This window comes from Buteo buteo, chromosome 21 (assembly GCF_964188355.1).
Source record: "Buteo buteo chromosome 21, bButBut1.hap1.1, whole genome shotgun sequence".
In the NCBI taxonomy this organism is placed as follows: Eukaryota; Metazoa; Chordata; class Aves; order Accipitriformes; family Accipitridae; genus Buteo; species Buteo buteo.
In genome coordinates this window covers 12423899-12442149 of record NC_134191.1, presented here as the reverse complement: position 1 = coordinate 12442149, position 18251 = coordinate 12423899, and the positions used below count along the sequence as shown (strand labels likewise).

General features: G+C 47.0%; 1 protein-coding gene across 1 annotated transcript in view; it reads right to left on the bottom strand.

The window, feature by feature from the left end:
- GRIP2 (glutamate receptor interacting protein 2) overlaps window positions 1–18251 on the bottom strand; it is a 291701-nt gene that overhangs the window by 2192 nt on the left and 271258 nt on the right. Inside the window, exons 18-23 of the mRNA XM_075053453.1 lie at window positions 16968–17107; window positions 14497–14673; window positions 11270–11423; window positions 8189–8309; window positions 4384–4620; window positions 2476–2622 (exon numbers count right to left, since the gene is read on the bottom strand). Coding sequence (XP_074909554.1) covers window positions 2476–2622; window positions 4384–4620; window positions 8189–8309; window positions 11270–11423; window positions 14497–14673; window positions 16968–17107 — 976 coding nt within the window. The remainder of the gene's footprint in view (window positions 1–2475; window positions 2623–4383; window positions 4621–8188; window positions 8310–11269; window positions 11424–14496; window positions 14674–16967; window positions 17108–18251) is intronic.

Genomic DNA, 18251 nt, shown 5'->3' with positions numbered 1-18251 from the left:
GGATGTGCCATGGGGAGGAACAACAGAAAGACCATATTTATTAGTCAGAAAATGCAAGGTTGGTGCTAAACCCACACCTGTGAAAACACACAACTCTCGGGGGTCCCTGATTCCAGGTTCACAGCAGAGCAGAGCGGGGGCACTCCTTCAGGCTGAGCACATCCTTGCTTAGCTGAAAAATGGTGCAATAACTGGTAGAGGAAGGGGGAAAAAAAGTCTGGATCAGGCATAAACCCTGACCCTGGTGTCTGGGGCAGTATGACAAGTATTAAACACTGCAGGGCTCAAAACCAGTTCTCCAGTTCAAGCCTGTAGGAGAAAGGTTGCCGTTTTCCATGACTTTTTTGCCATCATGGCTTTTATTGGCCTTAAACTCGTGATGTGGGGTATTCAGCGCCTAGAAAACAAATACAGCTCAGACCCTGATGCTTCTGCCAACCATTTTCCAGCTCAGCCAGCAGTAAATTGAGACTATACTGAACAGTTTCTGCTTCCCCTCTCCCCATTTACATCCTTCATTTCAGAGGAGTCTGTATGCATTTCAGGTGGGCTCAGAAGGCGGCCGCAAATTCTCTCTGCAGGGTTCAGCCGTGAAAGCACTTTTACTACTGTCTCTTGCAGACCTTCAAGCACTTTTCTAGGCTGGGTCACCTGCAAGAACCACCCCAGCTCTCTTGCCTACAGCTACCAGAGCACCTGGGCCTGGTGCCACGACAGCTCCGGGATGGAGAGGGCTGGCAAACGGCACGGGGAGGGGAAGCAAGGAATGGAGAAAGGAATTTCCCACCCACCTTTGGAGCAAACATAACCCCTGGGGCCAGGCGTTGCTTCCTTCTCTGGGTAAGGGCTGGATGAGTCCATGCAACCCTTTCATCCAAAACCCTTTCCCAGCATTATTGCATGTTCACGGAGCTGGGCTCTGTGACGGTAGCAGTGTCCCCCTGCCCTAGCTGGTGTCCACACGATTGACCCCAATACTGCTCCTTACAGCATAGTAACTAAGGACAATTTCTAGACCACACGTGGACAAGGAGAGATAAGCCATGAGCTTGCTCTGCCTTTGCTCTACGCCAGCCGAGCAGTTCCAGTGCAGAAGTGCCATTAGTGCAATGCCGTGCTCTGGCTAATCCATCCAGCCAAGAGGCAGAGGGTCTGTTACAGCAGGGACAAGGTGTTTCACCGGCCTTCAGGCACATCATCATGCCCACAATCAGCAGCAGGGTGAAGCATCCTCAGCAATGCTTCTCTGTACTTCTTGATGGGAGTTGCCTGTACCAGGTCTGCAATCCCTCATTCACAACTCCACACGTCAACGCGATGGCAATTGCCTTGTCTTCTTGTAGGTGTAAGCCGTGCAGTGCAGCGTGTGGAAGGGGGGTGTTGAAAGTCTCCACGCCGCTCTGTTTAGGATTTTGGGCACACCTCCCAGAGCACTTGGCACTCGCAAAAAGCGACACATCCAACATTCAACAGAAAGGCAGCCCAGAGCCTAATTAGCTTCTTGTTCATTCTTGCACCATCTTTTATTTGAAGCCGAGAAGGAATAATTGTATAGCAGCCAACTGGCTAGAGACCATAACAAGCTTAAACAAGGTTCCCCACAGTGCTGCCAGTTCTCCAGTTACCTGATGTACATAATATATTGGCTTTCATCCTACTGCTAACAACCCCTGCCTAGAAATTAGTAAAACTAAACATCTTTCTGAGTGTGTCCAAATATGGTCACAATATCTGCATTTCCAAATGGTGGCAATTTTTCCATTGGGGTTGCACTTCCTCCCCGTTGCTGTTTGAGTTGCCCCAAGGCTAAAATCCATATAAAGCTCCTCTCCAATCTCAAAAACTCACCATGCTCTTACTGTCCCTCTGGTAGTCCGATATGCCCAGGTGACATTTATTACAGACTGTGCTTTTGACCCGAGTTTTTATTCTGTTTCTGCATCAGCTATTTCAGATCAAGTATCTTTCAAAGAAAAATATCCATGAAAAACACTTTGCTTGAAGGATGTGTTTCCTAGAAAACTCTTTTAGTTGTCAAAGGCATGCACAGAACTTCATGAACACTACTTAACTCCACATGAGGCTTCACAGGAACACATATTGGTTGGTCAACACAGTCTAGTTCATCCAGAAATCACCCTCTTACATGATAGGAAAAAGACTGAGGGTGAGGAGAGGAAGCAACACAGCTTTTTGGTTGTTTTGAGCTGCCCAAGCTCAAAAAGGCCAGTGCCGGGACAGGCTGTGTCCTGGAATAGGTGTAACCTAGGGGTACCCCTGGGGGTACTACCTAGTGATTTCTCATTATAAAACACAGGTCTCATTGAGTGCTCGGTGGCTAAGAGCTCACCTAGTTGGCTAACTATTACCTTTCATTAAAGTTAGTGCTGCCATGGATGGGTCTCACTTCTCTCTTCCTCTCAGCCACTCATTCACTCCGTCCCAGCCTCCAGAACTGCATTTTGCATTTATTACCTGAAGCACTCTGTCATATGGCTTGAGGCCACACTGATCTGCTGGCCCATCCGGACGGACCATATTTACATAGACACCTTTTTCTAACAGGCCATCCGACACACTGAATCCAAAGTCTTCGCTCTCTGGGTCTTTATGGAGTGTCATCTGGAGGGACAGAAACAGAAAACACATGTTTTAATACAGCAGAGGAAGGAGGAGATGTACAAGGTTGGCAGGATAGGAATAACATAGGTAATGTGTGCAGACCTACAGCAATTCTGCGCTGGGTCTCCTGGGCAGAATTTTCTTAGCCTGGGCAGCTAATACAGATTGAGCCTTATTTACCAGACACCATCACCTTAGGTAGATCGCATGGAGAAGCGCTTTGGTGACCAGCATATAACCAGCCACACGACAGTCTCTCTCCCTTGGATGTGGAAGGAAACACGAGCAGTGTCATACAGACAGCTGTGGTATTTCACCCGAAGAGAAACAAAGCAAGTGTTAATAATGCAGCATCGCCTTCCCTGGCCCAGGTTAAGCTATGCCTCCTCTGTGTATGCCAGACCAGTACGTGAAAAATCAACATGTTCACAGGGAATTTTCAATGTAGTGTGTCAAATGTGAAGACAGCTCATTTTTAATACATCACTCGGGGAACATCTAAACTTCTCCATATTATTCACAAGGTCTTTTCAGAAAATTCATATCAATAAGTGCTGACGTACTGAGGACAAGAAATGGGTAACCTCATCGCCCTTCCCTTCAGCACGTCACACTTTGACCTCATCTAAAGGAGGAGTGCACTGCTGAAAGTGTATCTTGCCACAGGATAACACTGGGAGCCAGGGACAACTGATTCCCCAACACCACCAAAATCTCCCTTTGCCTCCTATGAACTGGGAGTGCATCTCTACCATAAGGCTCTAATTCCATCACTGTGCTCTTGGCTGGGTAAGCCTCATGGACGTGCAGTCCTTGGGAAGGACAGTGCCCAGGAGGATGCAGAGGAGCAGCCCACCTGGCCTCAACCGCATCTCCAAACACAGCCAACACCAGATGCTCCAGCAGAATGAAGAGTCACCCTGTAACATGCCTAATTACGCAGCTTTCCTCCTGCAGGTACAAAGGAGTTTTATTTAAAGACACATTTGCCATGCCCTGAAGGGCAAGAGCAGATCAAACATGAAAAAGTTGTTTTTTCCAGCTACCATAACTGCAGGTTTCGTTCTAAAGTCACACTAGGAAAGAAAAAGGCAATCAAATTTTTTGAAACCTCTCCAGCTCCCTTCCCTGCTTGCATTCTGCATCAGCAGCTTCTACAGTTAATTACTTCTTCTAATTACCATTGCCTTGCACCATGCTTAAACTGGCTACATTCAGCTGGGTACTGAATTCAAACAAGTATCCCATTGCTGAAGTCCTACCATTTGCACCCTTTCAGGAAAGGCTGGGGGTGGAGTGGAAGGGGAGGGAAAGTAAGTTATTTTTAAGTTATTGTAAGTTATTTTTTATACGAAAAGTGGCCTAATGAATGGAGCGTGCCACTGGAAAAGGGTTAGTGGGTCTCCAGAGGGCTGTACTTTGAGCTCTCTCACTTGTATCTGTAGTACCAATTAACAAACTCCAGAACACAAGGACCTGGAAATCTCATATAATAAAGGGAAACAGCAAAGCACAGGTTTGAACCCTGCTGAAGCATGGCAGCTAAATCCTGTTATTCTTCTGAAGAGGTCCCTTCGTCTTAATCTGACCCTCTGGCAACCTTTGCTGCAGACCTTGGTGGGGGCCAGCTTTAACAAGGAACGTTTTCTGGGAAGGGCCCTCTGAACAAAGGAGATCTTCTACAAGGTTGCAAAGCTTCTACAGCTTTAACAGTGGAGGTACTGCCGTGCCCCAGCCAGACCAACCTTTGGCAACACAGACCTTGTGAAACTCGAGGGGGGTAGGGGACATGATTTCCTGCATCTCCTTCTCAATCTTCTTCATGTCCAGGTTCCTCTCGTTCTTCTTGGCAGGGGAGCTGCTGCCCTCCGTCTGTCCGTCATCACAGCTGGAGTTAGCTTTCCTCAATGGGCTCAGTCCCGACGGGTTGACGGAGTCCAGGAGCAGCTTGCTGCCCTCTAGGCCCAGGTTGTGCACGCTCCCCGTCATGATGGATGCCTGCAGGGCAAGGGCACAAAGTCACTGCTGAGCCAGCAGCAGGAGGAGAGGGACCACCGGCAACAGAAGCGGCACAGACAACAACGGGGGGCACCACTGTTCTCACTGATCGGAAAATAAGTACCAAGAAGCTCTTTCAGTTAGCTATAAAAGCCATTTTCAGACCGCAGGAGCCTGCTGCCAGGTCTATCGCTGACCTGCCGGGTGGTCTCCACCTCCACCCCAACATGGAGCTTTACCTCAGAAGGAAGCATTTGGGAAGTGTCTCCTTACTTTTTGATGACCCCTTCTATACAAACAGAGCCAGGCAGACCTCGTATCTTGTGCAGGAACCTTCTTGGTAGTCAAGAAGGATGAACATCCCGATCTCAGGGGGGTCCCAGAGGACGCAGTGTCTGCCTGGCTCTCCAGCCTACCCCTGCAGGCTGCAGCTCACCATCGGCATTGCAGAGTGCTGGCAATGGCCCAGGGAAGTCAATACCTTGGACTCCACTGAGGCCAATTCAGCAGAGAAATTAGGATTTTATCTGTCAGTAAATGGGAGCTGTCACTGAGCAAAACTGAGTTAAAAATATGAAATTAAGTAGTATTTAAGCCTGGTCATCCTTGATAGCATACATTAAAAGATGCCCCTAAGTAGATTCTATTCTATTTGGCAATGCTTTTCACTAACGAGATTACATTGATCAAAGCTAACGAAGGAGTCAAGAATCCAGTCTGTGGAACCTCAACTGGCTCCAGGTCACAGAGTCCATTTAAATGGGGTAATGAAAACTGTCATTTCAAAGTTCAGGCTCCAAGGGTCTGCAGTCCCATTAAATGTCAAAAGGTAGAAGAAAGAAAAGGAAAGGTAGGGAGCAGATAGCAAAATTCTGCAATGCTAAACATGGCAAGTCAAAGAGCAATTGCTCCTGTGCACGGGGGAAATATCATCTGACTAAATCTCTAATCAAGGCCCTCCAGCTCTTCGCTCCAAGCTGGAACAAAGGCAGATAAAGCAAATTCTGGTAGTAGTATGAAAATGCCAGCACTACCCACGTTATCCCAAATAGGGACGGATAAAATACAGAAAACCTTTTAGCTTTGCACTTTTCAGGTCTTCACACAAAAATTACTTAATCAGCTTGAGTTTGGACAAAACTCAAATACCTGCTACATGCTGGAAGGACACTGACTTACCACATACTTGAAACGCAGATTAACAAACAGAGGTACGGCCAACCAGGGTACTTTTGTTCACTGACCTCGGGCAGCTTCAACACCCCCTAGGACAGTGTGCCATGCTGTACCAACACCAGCATTGCAGAGCCAGTGAGGAGAACAGAAAGGTCTATGCACGTTGTGCTACTGTCCTCCCTCATGCACTGCAAATACCGTAACCGACCAGTACCCAACAGTATTCAACTCCTTCCTATTTTCAAGGTATTTAACTACTCCTTGTAGCATCATAAGCAATTTGCTAGGTGCTTTGGGTTAAGTGCAAGCAGCAGAAAGGGCAATTCTGGATTTCTCCAGCCTGTGGCTGTCTCACATTATTTTTCTCCGTGTCTTGGCTGCCCTCAAAGCAAAGCAGGGACACATGCTCTACTAGACATACTGGAAAAAGCCTGTTTCTACCTATACCCCATAGTCTGGAAGTGGATTGCTACTGTGTGTGAACCTGTTTCCAGGCTATCCTGGGTCATCTTGCATGAGTCTTATTCTTTTTCAAATGTGGAGCATGAAGGGTCAAATCTTAAAAAAAATTAAAAAAAAAAAATTAAAATCTGTGACTGTCATAAAACCACAGGAGGTCAGGAGCTGAGTCTTAGAAATCTGCAATATAGCAAAAGCCCCAGTGAGTACTGCACATCCTACAGCATGCCTCAGGAACAATGGGCACACGGAGAGGGAGGAACAGATCAGTGGTACTTTGGATTTGATAAAAGGAGAGTTGAAACCCATCAGACTTCTGCTAAAAACACAGCACTTTCCTTTTCTCCCCAGAACTTTCCAAAATATTCTAGAAATGTGTTAAATACACCAAAACCCTAAAGGTGCTCAGCTTTTTGTAAAGTTTCTTTAATTTTTTAAAAGCATTGCTATAACTGTCAAAGTTTCAATCCCTTAAAACAGCATGAATCAAAAGCCCACACGTCTCTGCACCATGGATCCCTGGAAAAGGAAAAGGATTGGGCAGAAAGATATTTTCTCTATCCTAGCATTTCACAGTAGTCCAACAAATCCCTTCTTTTACATTTAGATGCCAACCATTGTGCAGAACAGAAGCATCTATGCATCATTTCAGAGGGATACTTTCTCTTAAGCAGTCAACTACAGTTCAGAAAGGTTGATAGCGGCTGCCTAAGCTCATTTCTAAATACATTCAGGTCCAGGAAATAAGTGATCAAGGGAAGAAGTTGTAGTTGGGGAGGCTGGGGGTTTGGGGTTTTGTGTGTTGTTTTTTTTTTTAAGTCAGCATTTTCTTAAGCAGTTAAGATAATAAATACACCATTTCGTGCTTCAGCACAATAAATTTAATTGAGATTTCCTCCCCCATTTACAGTTGCTAAGGATCAAGGAGGAAAGAACAATTAGTAAGTCCCTTGTCACCATATAGACGAAAACAGGACTTTCCTTTTCCACCTCCAATTAATTCAGAAATTGCCCTTTTTGTCTGAAGCCTAAGCAATATACAATTGTGCATAAAACCAGTCCCATTGGGGGTGATGGAGGGCATGACCCAGTGAGCTCTCCCCAGTCCTCTGCACCCAGAAGCCAAGGGGACAGATGAGCTCACGGGGTCCCGCTCTTTCTTTTGGGCTGCAGGAGCTGAATCGGGGAGGGGAGCAGCGCAGGGCCCATCCTGCTGGGCAGGTTTGCTTCCCGCTGCTCGACAGTCTCGAGGGAGGTCTTTATTTGCATCCCACAGCTTAGAAATCCAGGCTCCTCATCCTATAACCGGACACAATAACATGACCTCCAAAGCATTTTGGATAAAGAAAAGAGAAAGTGGTTTGTGAAGAGAGGAAACACCTTTATTTCTGCAGGAAGCAATTACTTTCTCAGATTTTTCCATGGGGAAGGCTGGCTGAAAAGCTTCCAATTACCTATTTCACTGAAACAGTTTCCGGCAGAGTGACAGCTGAATGCAAGATATATGTTGGGCCTGTCTATATTTGAAGTAAGCCAAGTCTTCAGTCCCAATGGGTTTTTGGGGGGCTCCTTTTGGTTGGCCTTTAAGTGCCTTGGACAGACAATATCTTTCCAAGAAGAGGGTTTACCGTTTGACAGGGAAGGTTTGCCAACAGCCATGTGAATATTGTTGGTCAGCAACAGTTTGCAAAAAGAGCGTGGAGCTCCTGGTGGGTAAGTCATCAACTTGGGGAAAAAGTGCACCCAAGCGACTGCCTAATGAGACACAGTCACCCATTAGCACAAACACTGACACAGATTAAACTTAAACCCTTCTTCACACCGTTGGCAGCACAGGGATGCTATGGGCAACGAACAGATCTGGGGAAACAGTCTGACATTTACGTCAAGAGCAAAACAGTCAGATCAGCAGCAAGTTCAGAAAGTGATTTACCTCAATCTCCCTCAAAAGTTCAGACTGGCCGCATGTTTCCAAATCCTCCAAAGCTTCTCCAAAAACACGCCAAAAACTATCCTCGTGAGTGGTCTCAAGGCCATTTTGGCGGTTGGGGTATCTGTTGTAACGTAGGAACCAAACATTGTCAGCACTCTTCTGCAGCGGGATGAAAGCCGCAAGGCTACAGCAAGTGTCTCACCAGTAAAAGCAGAGACTTGAAGAGTCTTCATATACAAAAGCAAACAATATGAACTTTTCATACAAGAGTCCGAATACGAGACCTCCATGCATTTACTAACGGGGCAAGTGTCCTTCAAAGGAAGAATTAAGTTGGTGTAGTAATGTCAAAGTTCAAAGGGTAAATTAAAAAGTGCCTGTAGGAAGATTGTAGGTTTAGGAAGACGTTTTGGTGAAATAGAGAAGTGAAAGAAAAAAGGATGCATTATGGGTAAACCAGGAGCCTCAGAGACTGTTAGTACAAAGGCTGATGGGATAGAGCTCAGATCTGAGACACAGAACACCTGAGAAGAGAGAGAAAAACACAGAGGGTAACAGACATGGTGAGAAAATGATAAATACATTAGGTATCTATGAGAGTAAAAAATGCAAAGATGTATATAAAAATGATTGCCCTGGGCTGGACAAGCAAACACACACTACAGCCAGCAATATCAACAGTGTCATGTATAACCCATACAAACCGAGTTTCATTTGCTTTGGGATGGCCAGGGAACTGAGCTGTGACTTTCAGGAGGTCTCTTTTTTTTTCCTATGTAACAGTCACGGCACTTACAGCAGTGTAAAGATTGCCACCAGTTCTGTCTACAACAGAGAGTAAGGATAGAGAGAACCTCTCTCAAGCTGGTACAAACACATGTTAACGTGAACACCATGTGTGTCTTGCTGGAGGTTCTGCAGTTTCCCACCTTGGCAGTTTCAGCATCTCTTATGTCTGACCACAAGCCAGGGTCAATTCTCGGACTTCTAAAGCAAATAGCAATTAAACATGCTGAAGTCCTCTGAACAAGCCAGAGAAGCAGGTGACACTGGACACTGCTTCTTGAACACCAGACTCTGTGCAAAACGCAGACCGTCAGTGCTCAGCTTAACAGGAGCCTCTTGAAGGAAACTCTCTGCGGTGTTAAATCAAGGTCATGATAAACCCCCTAATGTGTCATGGGGAGACACCCCAAGGCAACAGTGACATTAGAGCAGCCCTAATGCATCTTATCAGGAGCTGCATGGATGAGGTTCCACCTCTGCAACATCTGGCACATTTCGCACGGCTTAATGGTCACCAGCACCACAGATGGGAAGGGATGGTCATCCACCAGAGCCACTTAGCAAAGGCAAAACATTTTACTTGAGTACACGTCAAAGAGAGGTTGGCCTCCATTAAATATATAATGACCCCTTGGGCTATTAATAGAGCTTTTTCCAGATCTCTATTAACTGCAAAGTCTTTAGCACACGCTTTGCTTTTCATCCACTGGTTTAAATGGGAGTCTGTAGCAGGTATAAACTCACACACACACGCTTTTGCTCCTTGTGGGATTGTGGCCTGCCTGGAGAGAGCAGTAGCTGACATGACTTATTGTATTTTAAATTCACCCCCTACCTTTCATCAGCTTTTAAAGGACAGTAGCCTTTACACCAGGCAGAAAGGTCAAAAAAACACCCAGCAAGACTTTATAAAAACAAACCAAAATTTCCCCCCAAAAGGAATTTTCAATTCTTTCCCCTTACTCATTTCCTTCCTCTGCTGCCAGGTTCCCAAAGAGACAAGCGTCCCTTCCAGTTACTAGTTTCTTGCCTCTCAGATCAGCAATATAACAAACACATCCAGGACGCGGATGAATCAGTACAGGCTCCCACACCACTGGGTCAGCAGGTTTTTCCAGGCTAAAGGCAGCCAGGGTTAGAGACATTTTGTTTTTCTGCCTAATAAAAAGGGCTCAGCAGCATGAACCGTTTCACTTGCACTTTGACATCAGGGCTTGGAGCCCTCATTAGGGACACGCGGGTCTTCGAGTGCTCAGATTTGCTAACTTCAGCTGTCGGTGGCCTCGCTGGGAGGGCCACAAGGGATCAACGACCTCCGTGAGCTGGCTCTCGCTGAGAGGCAAAACAAGAACAAAGTCTCCGCCGCTGCCAGCCTTCCTGCCAGTTTGATCATCTTTAAATAGGTGGAAATGGCCATGAGATGTTCTAAGGGTTTTGTTTGGACAAACAAAAGTTAAGGAAAAAAATAAGAAAAAAAAAAAGAACCGACAGTAACAACACGACACACACAACTGTAGGGACTCTGGAGGATGTCAAGGGGAGGGTTAGTTACGAAGCAACAAGGCTTTTCCACCACGTGTGGCACAGTAAGGGGCAGCCTCTGGCCAGGGCAGATCCAGCAGGATTTTCACCCGAAGCGAGAGGCAGCTGCAGCCTCCTCCACAGGCTCAGGAGGTGTTGCAGGATTTCTCCCATGCTGGCTGAGCCGGGGGATTAACTTGACCATGTTCACTCAGCATGGCTTTGTTTGTGGTGTTGGCAGGGCCAAAGTGTGGTGGAGAGAGACGTCCAGCCACAGCTTTGGGAGATTTTGACTTGGACATGCAACCTCATACTGGTCCTCCAAGAGCTTTAGTTGGCCTTTTTCGCTTTGTGGCATTGAGCTGTTGTGAAGCTGCATCCTCACTTGAAAAAGTCTGGCCAACACATGCAAGTATAGCCCTGACCATATCTATTTATTATACCTGAACTATGAAAATACTGCAGCCTTTACATGGCAGGAGTATGAGATGTGGTAAGAACCTGTGGTCCATGCAGCTGAGACCGCGTTAACTCCAGACACAAACGTCAGCTGGCCATGGCAGAGGTGTCACAGAGCTACACCCAGGGTAACCTGGCAATGTGGAAGGGGTTCAACAGAGCACGTCTCCACCCCAGCACCCCTCCCCATGGCTGCCCGATGCCGAGATGGGGACATCTCTGGCCGCTCCATCACATTCCCCTGTCCCCTTGTCCCTACGCAGTGACACCCACATTTGCAGACACACCTCCCTGCCTCCTCCCACCCCTTCGTACCTGCTGGGCTTGTCCCAGTCATCTTCACTGAAGCTTCCATCCATGTAGGGGTAGTTTTTCCTGGGGTCCCCTGGAGGGGTGCTACTCTTTTGCCTGCTGTGTCTCCATTCATGTGGATGGAGCGCTATGCCCGCAGCCTGAGGTATGTACGTACCTAGGGAAGGCAAGAGGGGGTGGAGAGAGGGAGAGAGGGTAATACCTGGTCAGAAAAACCAAATGGAATAAGTCATGCTGAGCCAGGAGAGCCTCCTTCCCCAAGTCCCAAACCTGAGGCTGTATGGATTGCATATTGCTTCCATCTCAGTCATCCAAAAGGGGTTGTTCTTCCCATCTCTTCTTGCTTTAACCAAAGCAGCTTCTCAGGATCTTGTCGTAAGGTTCCCCATTTCTCCTTTGCTCCCCCACTGCTGAGTAGTTTTGTGGTGTGGGGCTGGGATCCACAGACATGGGACTACATATACCCACAGATGCAGATCCTACCTCCAGCCAGCGGCAACCTGGATTAACAGCTCCTGTTTCCACACTGAACCCCACAGAAATTGTGCTGTTAAAGCAGCCACCTTTAAATACAGCGAGTCTTGCAAAGGGTAAAGAGAAGATGCTGGCAAGCTTCCCTCAGCGTGCCCAACCCCATTTGTTTTGAAAGATTTGGAGGCCTAATTTCTATTAGGAAAAAAATAAAATCTTCATTTAGATTGTCAACTGTCTTCAGGACTTAATGGATAGCGTGAAAGAGGTAATAGGATATAGGACAGCAGCAAAGAAACTGCATCCAGAGCAGCCAGAAGCAACAGCCTCCCTTCAACAAGTGTAATGGTGCTGAGGGTACCTGGGGGTGGTCACCAGCTCAGCAGTGGTAAATGAGGAAAGGTCAGCTCTGATCCCGAGAGCTGCCAGCCTGTTCCTGCAGCCAGCAGAGCCCTCCCATGCCTTCAGGATCAGCTGGTGCAGGTACAGAAAACTCCTTCAGAGATGTGTGTGAAAGGCAAGGAACAGGAGGAAAAACTCTGCTGGCTTGAGAGAAAGGAAGGCTCATCTGTATCACATTTGATAGGAGATCAATACAGACTGTTAGGATGAAATCAGACAAGTTTCGCTACGTCTGCCCCCATGGACTTTTCTGTACTGCAGCATCTTACTCCAGAGATGCAGATCCATCACTACCAAGTCATAAGATCCCCAGGTCTCAGGAGGAGCTGCCTGGACAGAAACCTTCCAAAACAGAGCATTCCTCAGCAGTGTCAGTGCCATCTGCAGTGGAAATAAATCTCCCAAGTCCCCTGCCCACCTCCTGCTGCCCGTTCAACGTTTCGGAGAAATCCTCACAGCCTTTCCAAGAAACATCTTATGCTTCCATCACACACTGTGCCAAGCGAACAGGAAGAGGTAATGGAGAAACACATAATTAAGGGAGACTTGACCTCCCAAACAGCTAAGGGCACTGGAAATACCCAAAGACAACGCCAGCACTTTCTTTGAAAATGCCACAGCCTGTTATTTCACTTAGCTGAGTGTTTCCTCTGTGTGTTTTTAAAGGTTAGACTGCTCTGGAGAGAGCCCTAGAAAAGCGCTTGCCAATATCTTACAGCATTCACTGCCTGCCAGAGCAGAACAAGTTCCCTGGATGCAGGTCCCTGCAGCGGGTGGGCAGCAGGTCTGGGCTGGCCGCAGGGAACTGGGGACTGCCAGGGTCTGTGTGCAGAGCTGTCACTTGGGTGCCACCGGTTTCACCTCCTCCTTCCAGGGAGATGGGCTGGATCCCTGGGATTCAGAGCCACCTGGTGGCATGTTCCCACCAGGTCCAGCACAGCTCCATTGCCCAAACCCTTCCTTGAGCGGTTTCCAAAAGCTGTGGATGAACCTAAAACCTACAAGGCTGCAGAGCCCAATCTACAGTCCTCCATTTGGGGTGTAAAGCCCAGTCTCCGGGCTCTGTGTGTCCCAGGTCTCCCTGCATCCTGCCTTCCCTGCCTACCCCTCGGGCGACCCTGCGCGTCCTTCTCCCTACCCTCCAGCATCCCTCTCCCAGCCAGCACCAGCACACCACCATGCAGCCAAATGCAATTACCAGGGATGAGGAGAGAGCCCCTGAAGCAAAGCTGCAGTCTGTGGATGTTGGGCAACTTGGCATCAGCCCCGCTCCCTGGGGCTCTGTGCTCAATTACTCGTTCTCAATTTACCGGTAAAAGCAATCACTTTGCTAAATCCAGTGTCCAACTTGTGTTAACATTCAATTAGATGGAGAAGGATTGCAGCATTATGAAGGCCAGGGGATTCCTCCTTAACAAAGCCTCCAGTCCCAATTGCACTCCCAAATTAAGACTTCAGACCAACGGAGGCTGAAGGAAGACGCAGGCTTGGTGGAAGACACCTGCGCGGAGCTGTTCTTTGAACTTTGCCAAGTCAGAGCACAGGCACGCACCTTACTCAGCACATTGAGAGTGCTTTGCAACAGCACTCCTGCAGCATCCCTCCCTGTTTTGACATTCTGTTCCGAACAGCAGTCTTTTCACCAATTTCCTTTTGCGGAGGTGATTCAGAGTTTTGTTTTGTTTCAACATGGGCTAATACTAGCTTACATCACTAAATCTGAACTGGAATAACTATTTTCCAGTGCTTTTCTCCAAGTAAAAATCTATTCCCATGACTAGAGCATCCTCCATCCCAACTCCATATGTCTGCCAGAAGCCACAGCTGAATAAACCTGGCCTCAAAGACATGTGTTCATCTGATCGCTCACTGGAGAGTTAGAGATACTTTCTTGTAGTATTACCTTAATTATTTTGTTAAGCGAGTGCTTCTAGTCACAAGACATTCTTGTGGATTTTAAAACATCCTGAAGAGGATTAATATGTCCTACATGGCCTCTCTGGAGAATTAAAAGTGAGCTATGGACCAAATACTCTGTAAGATATATGGCCAGTGAATACTTGCTCTGATTATGTGAATTATAAAGTGCTGTAATGGTTTTGAAAATGCTGTGAACAGTATGATGCCATGTAAGCCAGAAGAAATGTGCCAATAAAAACCTAAAACAGATACATCAACTCAGAGCACCACATGAGTGCATTTTAAAATACATTTTGTTCCTTGCTGGAAGCGAGAAGCCACGCAAATGTGGTCAGACCACAGGCTTCGGCTCATGTTCAGTTTCCAGACAGGTTCGGAGGCTCTGCCTATCTTCACCTTGGCCCAGAGACCCCTAAGAAAAGACAACCCTGGCTTACCTTGGCTTCCATACCCAGCATCAATGCCAGAGCCATCCCAGGATTCCATAGCACTGTCCACGCTAGGAATTGTGGTGGAGTATATCTCAGACAGCTTGCTAGTTTTCTGGGAGTCAGTCAGTTCATCTTCTGGGTCACTCACTTCGTTTATACTCCCCGACTTCTTGGGATAGGATTCTGAAACCAGAACATGCTGCTTTAGCAGGCACAAAGAGCAAACCTCAGGGAAAGGCTTATGCTGACATGGGAGCAAGCCCAGGTACTGTAAGTCTTTTGAAGTACCTCTTTAGCTCTTCAAAAGTAGCTAAGAAAGGCCTGTGCAATGCAGTTGAAAGAATTTAATGCAGTACTCCTGGCTCAAGCTGAATCAAGAGAAAATACCTTTCTGAATTTTTAGCACATGGAATATAAGGAGCAACCGTGGGGATTTGAGGGTTCACAAATATGAGAGAGTTGGGACCTAATCTCACTTCACAGGTGCATCTTCTTGTGCCTTTGGAAGCTTCCTCCAAACAGCCCTGTCCAGAGAAATGTTGGCTTCTGCAAGCAATAGCCTGTAGCTCCTCTGGTCTCAAAGGACTTGCTTTTTACTCAGAGCAGCAACTGGTCAGGGTGCTGGCTGCAAACTTTCTGTTACAAGCAGATGTTTTAATAAGATTCCAATGACAACGCAACCTGGTCCCAAACCAGCGCAGCTGAAGTTATAGCCCCCTTCCAAGACTGTACAACCTCGTATCAATTCAAGGCTCATCACCACCTCTCCAGAGTCTCCCATGCAGTCTCATGACAAACGTGGAATTCCTGGGCCTGGTATTTTGAGGCTGAATTTCCCCTGATTAGTGATTGGAAAATGGAAAGCTGAATGTGGATGATGAAGCTCAGACCTTCCCTTTCATTATTTTAGTAATAATAGGCCCCTATTATCATTATATCAATTTCCCTTTCAGGCAAAAGCTATGCAAGGAATGGCTTCTCAGCACAAGCATTTCTTTGTACTGAATATTTTGAAGTCCTCGTTGATTAGATATCCTGTTAGCCATCCACACCCTGGATCTCTGACTCGCAGAGGCTGGGATAAAAAGCCCTCTGAAAGTCTGCATTTGTCAATGAGGACAGATTATTTTACGAAACAAAGCCCAGTGTCCTGAAAGTCCCTATTTTCCAAGCATTCAGAAGATTGCCTACCATGATTAACTCAAGATTACCTTGAAATTTCAATTACACCTGCTTCATTCTCAGAATGATTAACGAGCCTCCAACTGGCACTTGCATGTCAATTATTTCAGCGAGTGGCTGTGACAATGCTAAGTGTCAGCAGCAGGAAAAAGAGTATTTCAGACCAAGGATCAAGACACTTGGCTGCAGGGAACAAGACTGGGGTTTCTTGAAGAGGAATCAATTCCCCAGTTATACCTCTACTTGCTAAGTCCCCAGTCCCTGCCTGGGCTTCCTGTATTTGTAAAATAGGTGCATTGCCACACATTTGCAAACTGCTTTGATGTCTACAGAAGTGCTATGTTTAAGAGTGATGCTACTTTTTCAGATGCAGGACAGAGATGCCATGGGCCACACTTGCTTGGAAGAGCTTTATCACTTGATTTCTTCTAATTCCCACATCACTGTGGGCTATTGGCTGGGTAGGTCCAGCTAAATCTAGAGACTGCAGAAGCATGACACAAAAAAAGATAGAAAATACTGGGTGCGGGGAGAGACAGAAATGCAGCCAGAATGCACCCACTACTTTCTGAACTTGATTAAAAAGCCTCTGGCTGTGATTATGCAGTTGGGGAGAAAAGTTTGCATGTTCCTTGGTTTCACCAGTCGCTCTTCTGTCCCCCCAAAAAGTGGCCTGCCTGTATTAAGTATGCTTCTGCTCTGCCAAGAAGAGCAGCATCAAAGCCACCGGGAGCTTGGCAGGGAAATGAGAAGGGGATTTCTAGAGTGAAGGTAGACCTTAGGACCCCAAGCCAGGAAAAGGGGCATAAAAGATTTATTGTCAATCACTTTCAGAAAGTTGAATTAAAGGTGGTGGGGTTTTTTCAAGGGTTCTATCAGCTCAGAGTCCCCTTGGTCATTTTGGGGCGTTATATTTTTAAAAAGCCCTGCACTCTTCTACTTTTAAAAGCAACTTCTGCTTCACTTCTGTGTGAAACACCCACACAGACAGGGAATGGCACCAATGGCACAAGGTGTCAATCTGAAAAAAAATTATCACCAATAAACCTGCTGTCTTATCTCTTCCCAGTACCACAGAGAGCCCCCTGAGTTGCCTTTTTTTTTCATCTATGAGTCAGAAATTCAAAAAACACCTCCTTTTCCCTCTGTCCCCAGCCATGCCCCTGACCACACTGCCTCATCTCACCTTCCACAACCCATGAAGGAAAACCCGCAGCATTACCTACTCCATCACCCAGGCTCCCAGCTGGGGCGCACCTTTGCCGTCCCACCCCAAACCAGTCTCCCCAACTCACTCTCCGTCTGCTTCTTGATCTTCAGAGTGACCGTCTCTCCTGCCATCTGCAGCAGGTGAATGGCTTCGCTCAGCGGTTTGCCCTTGAGGCTCACGTTATTAATCGCTAATATCCGGTCACCGATGTGGATGGCTCCAGTTCTGGAGAGAAAAGGCGCTGTTAGAAACTTCAGAGAAGCAATTTGCCTCTACAAGACAGGCCATTAAGTTGTCGCTTGAAGCAATAGCGTATTAACTCTCAGCACTTTCAAATACGTCTTGGTTTCCCCTTGCTACGCTGTATACCCATGATTTCCTCTTCATCACCACTGCCAGGAATCTGGGTCATCCCCCCATCTTCCACCTGTGCATATACATATAAGTAAGTACAAGAACATATGCACTCCTCGGATCCCAGGCCCCTTGGTAACTGGGACTGCAGACCAACTTACAGTCAAAATTCTTCAAAGCAAGGGGGTCTACATATTAAAAGCACAAGCATTTCCAGTGTGTGATGTCCACCGATCGTCACGCATGGAACTGAAGGGCATGTTCACACTGATGGAAAGAAAGGATGAGACAAACCTAGAAACCTGCTGAAAAAAAATACAAAACCAAAATGGCCCAACAGACACAGGTTGTGTGTGTAAGCATAAGCTGAACCAGTTGCAGATCAGCTCATGATATGTTTAAAGCTCACCCCTACACAGCTACACCACTGTGACTTTTTCCATCAGGACCAGTGCTCTAGAAGAGGTTACTATGTTTTATTGCACAGCCACGTTCCAGCACTGGCTTCTGCTCTCAGCTAAATAAATCCTCAGGCTTCAGTAACAGCCAGGAACAAACTAACAAGTCACAGCAATTCTCCCCCTTCTCCTCCATCCTTCTCCTCTGTGTCTGCCCACAGACAGGGGCTCACTTTACCTCTCCCGGTGTTTGTTGCAGCTCCGGGAAGAGCAGGCAGGACAAGGACAGGATGTGTCCATCGCCAGAGCTGGCTGCCAAAGCAGGAGCTTGCCCTTGCCACTGGCTGGACCGAGCTAAACACGCTCACGCTCCAGCTCCCTAACGCCAGCAAGTGAGAGCAGCAATCCTCTCCTCCTCCAGCAGGGCCATAAGGTTTGGCTATCAGGAACCTGTGAGATCGAGCCAGGAGGAGATGCAAATCTGGACTGCAATATCTTTTTGTCCACGGCAACGTGGCTCTCTCGTTACATCTCCAAATTGGACTGCTGCTCCTGCAGAATTGGAACTTGATATACTGTCGCAGGCAAAACAGCTATTTGTCTTTCCCCAAAACATG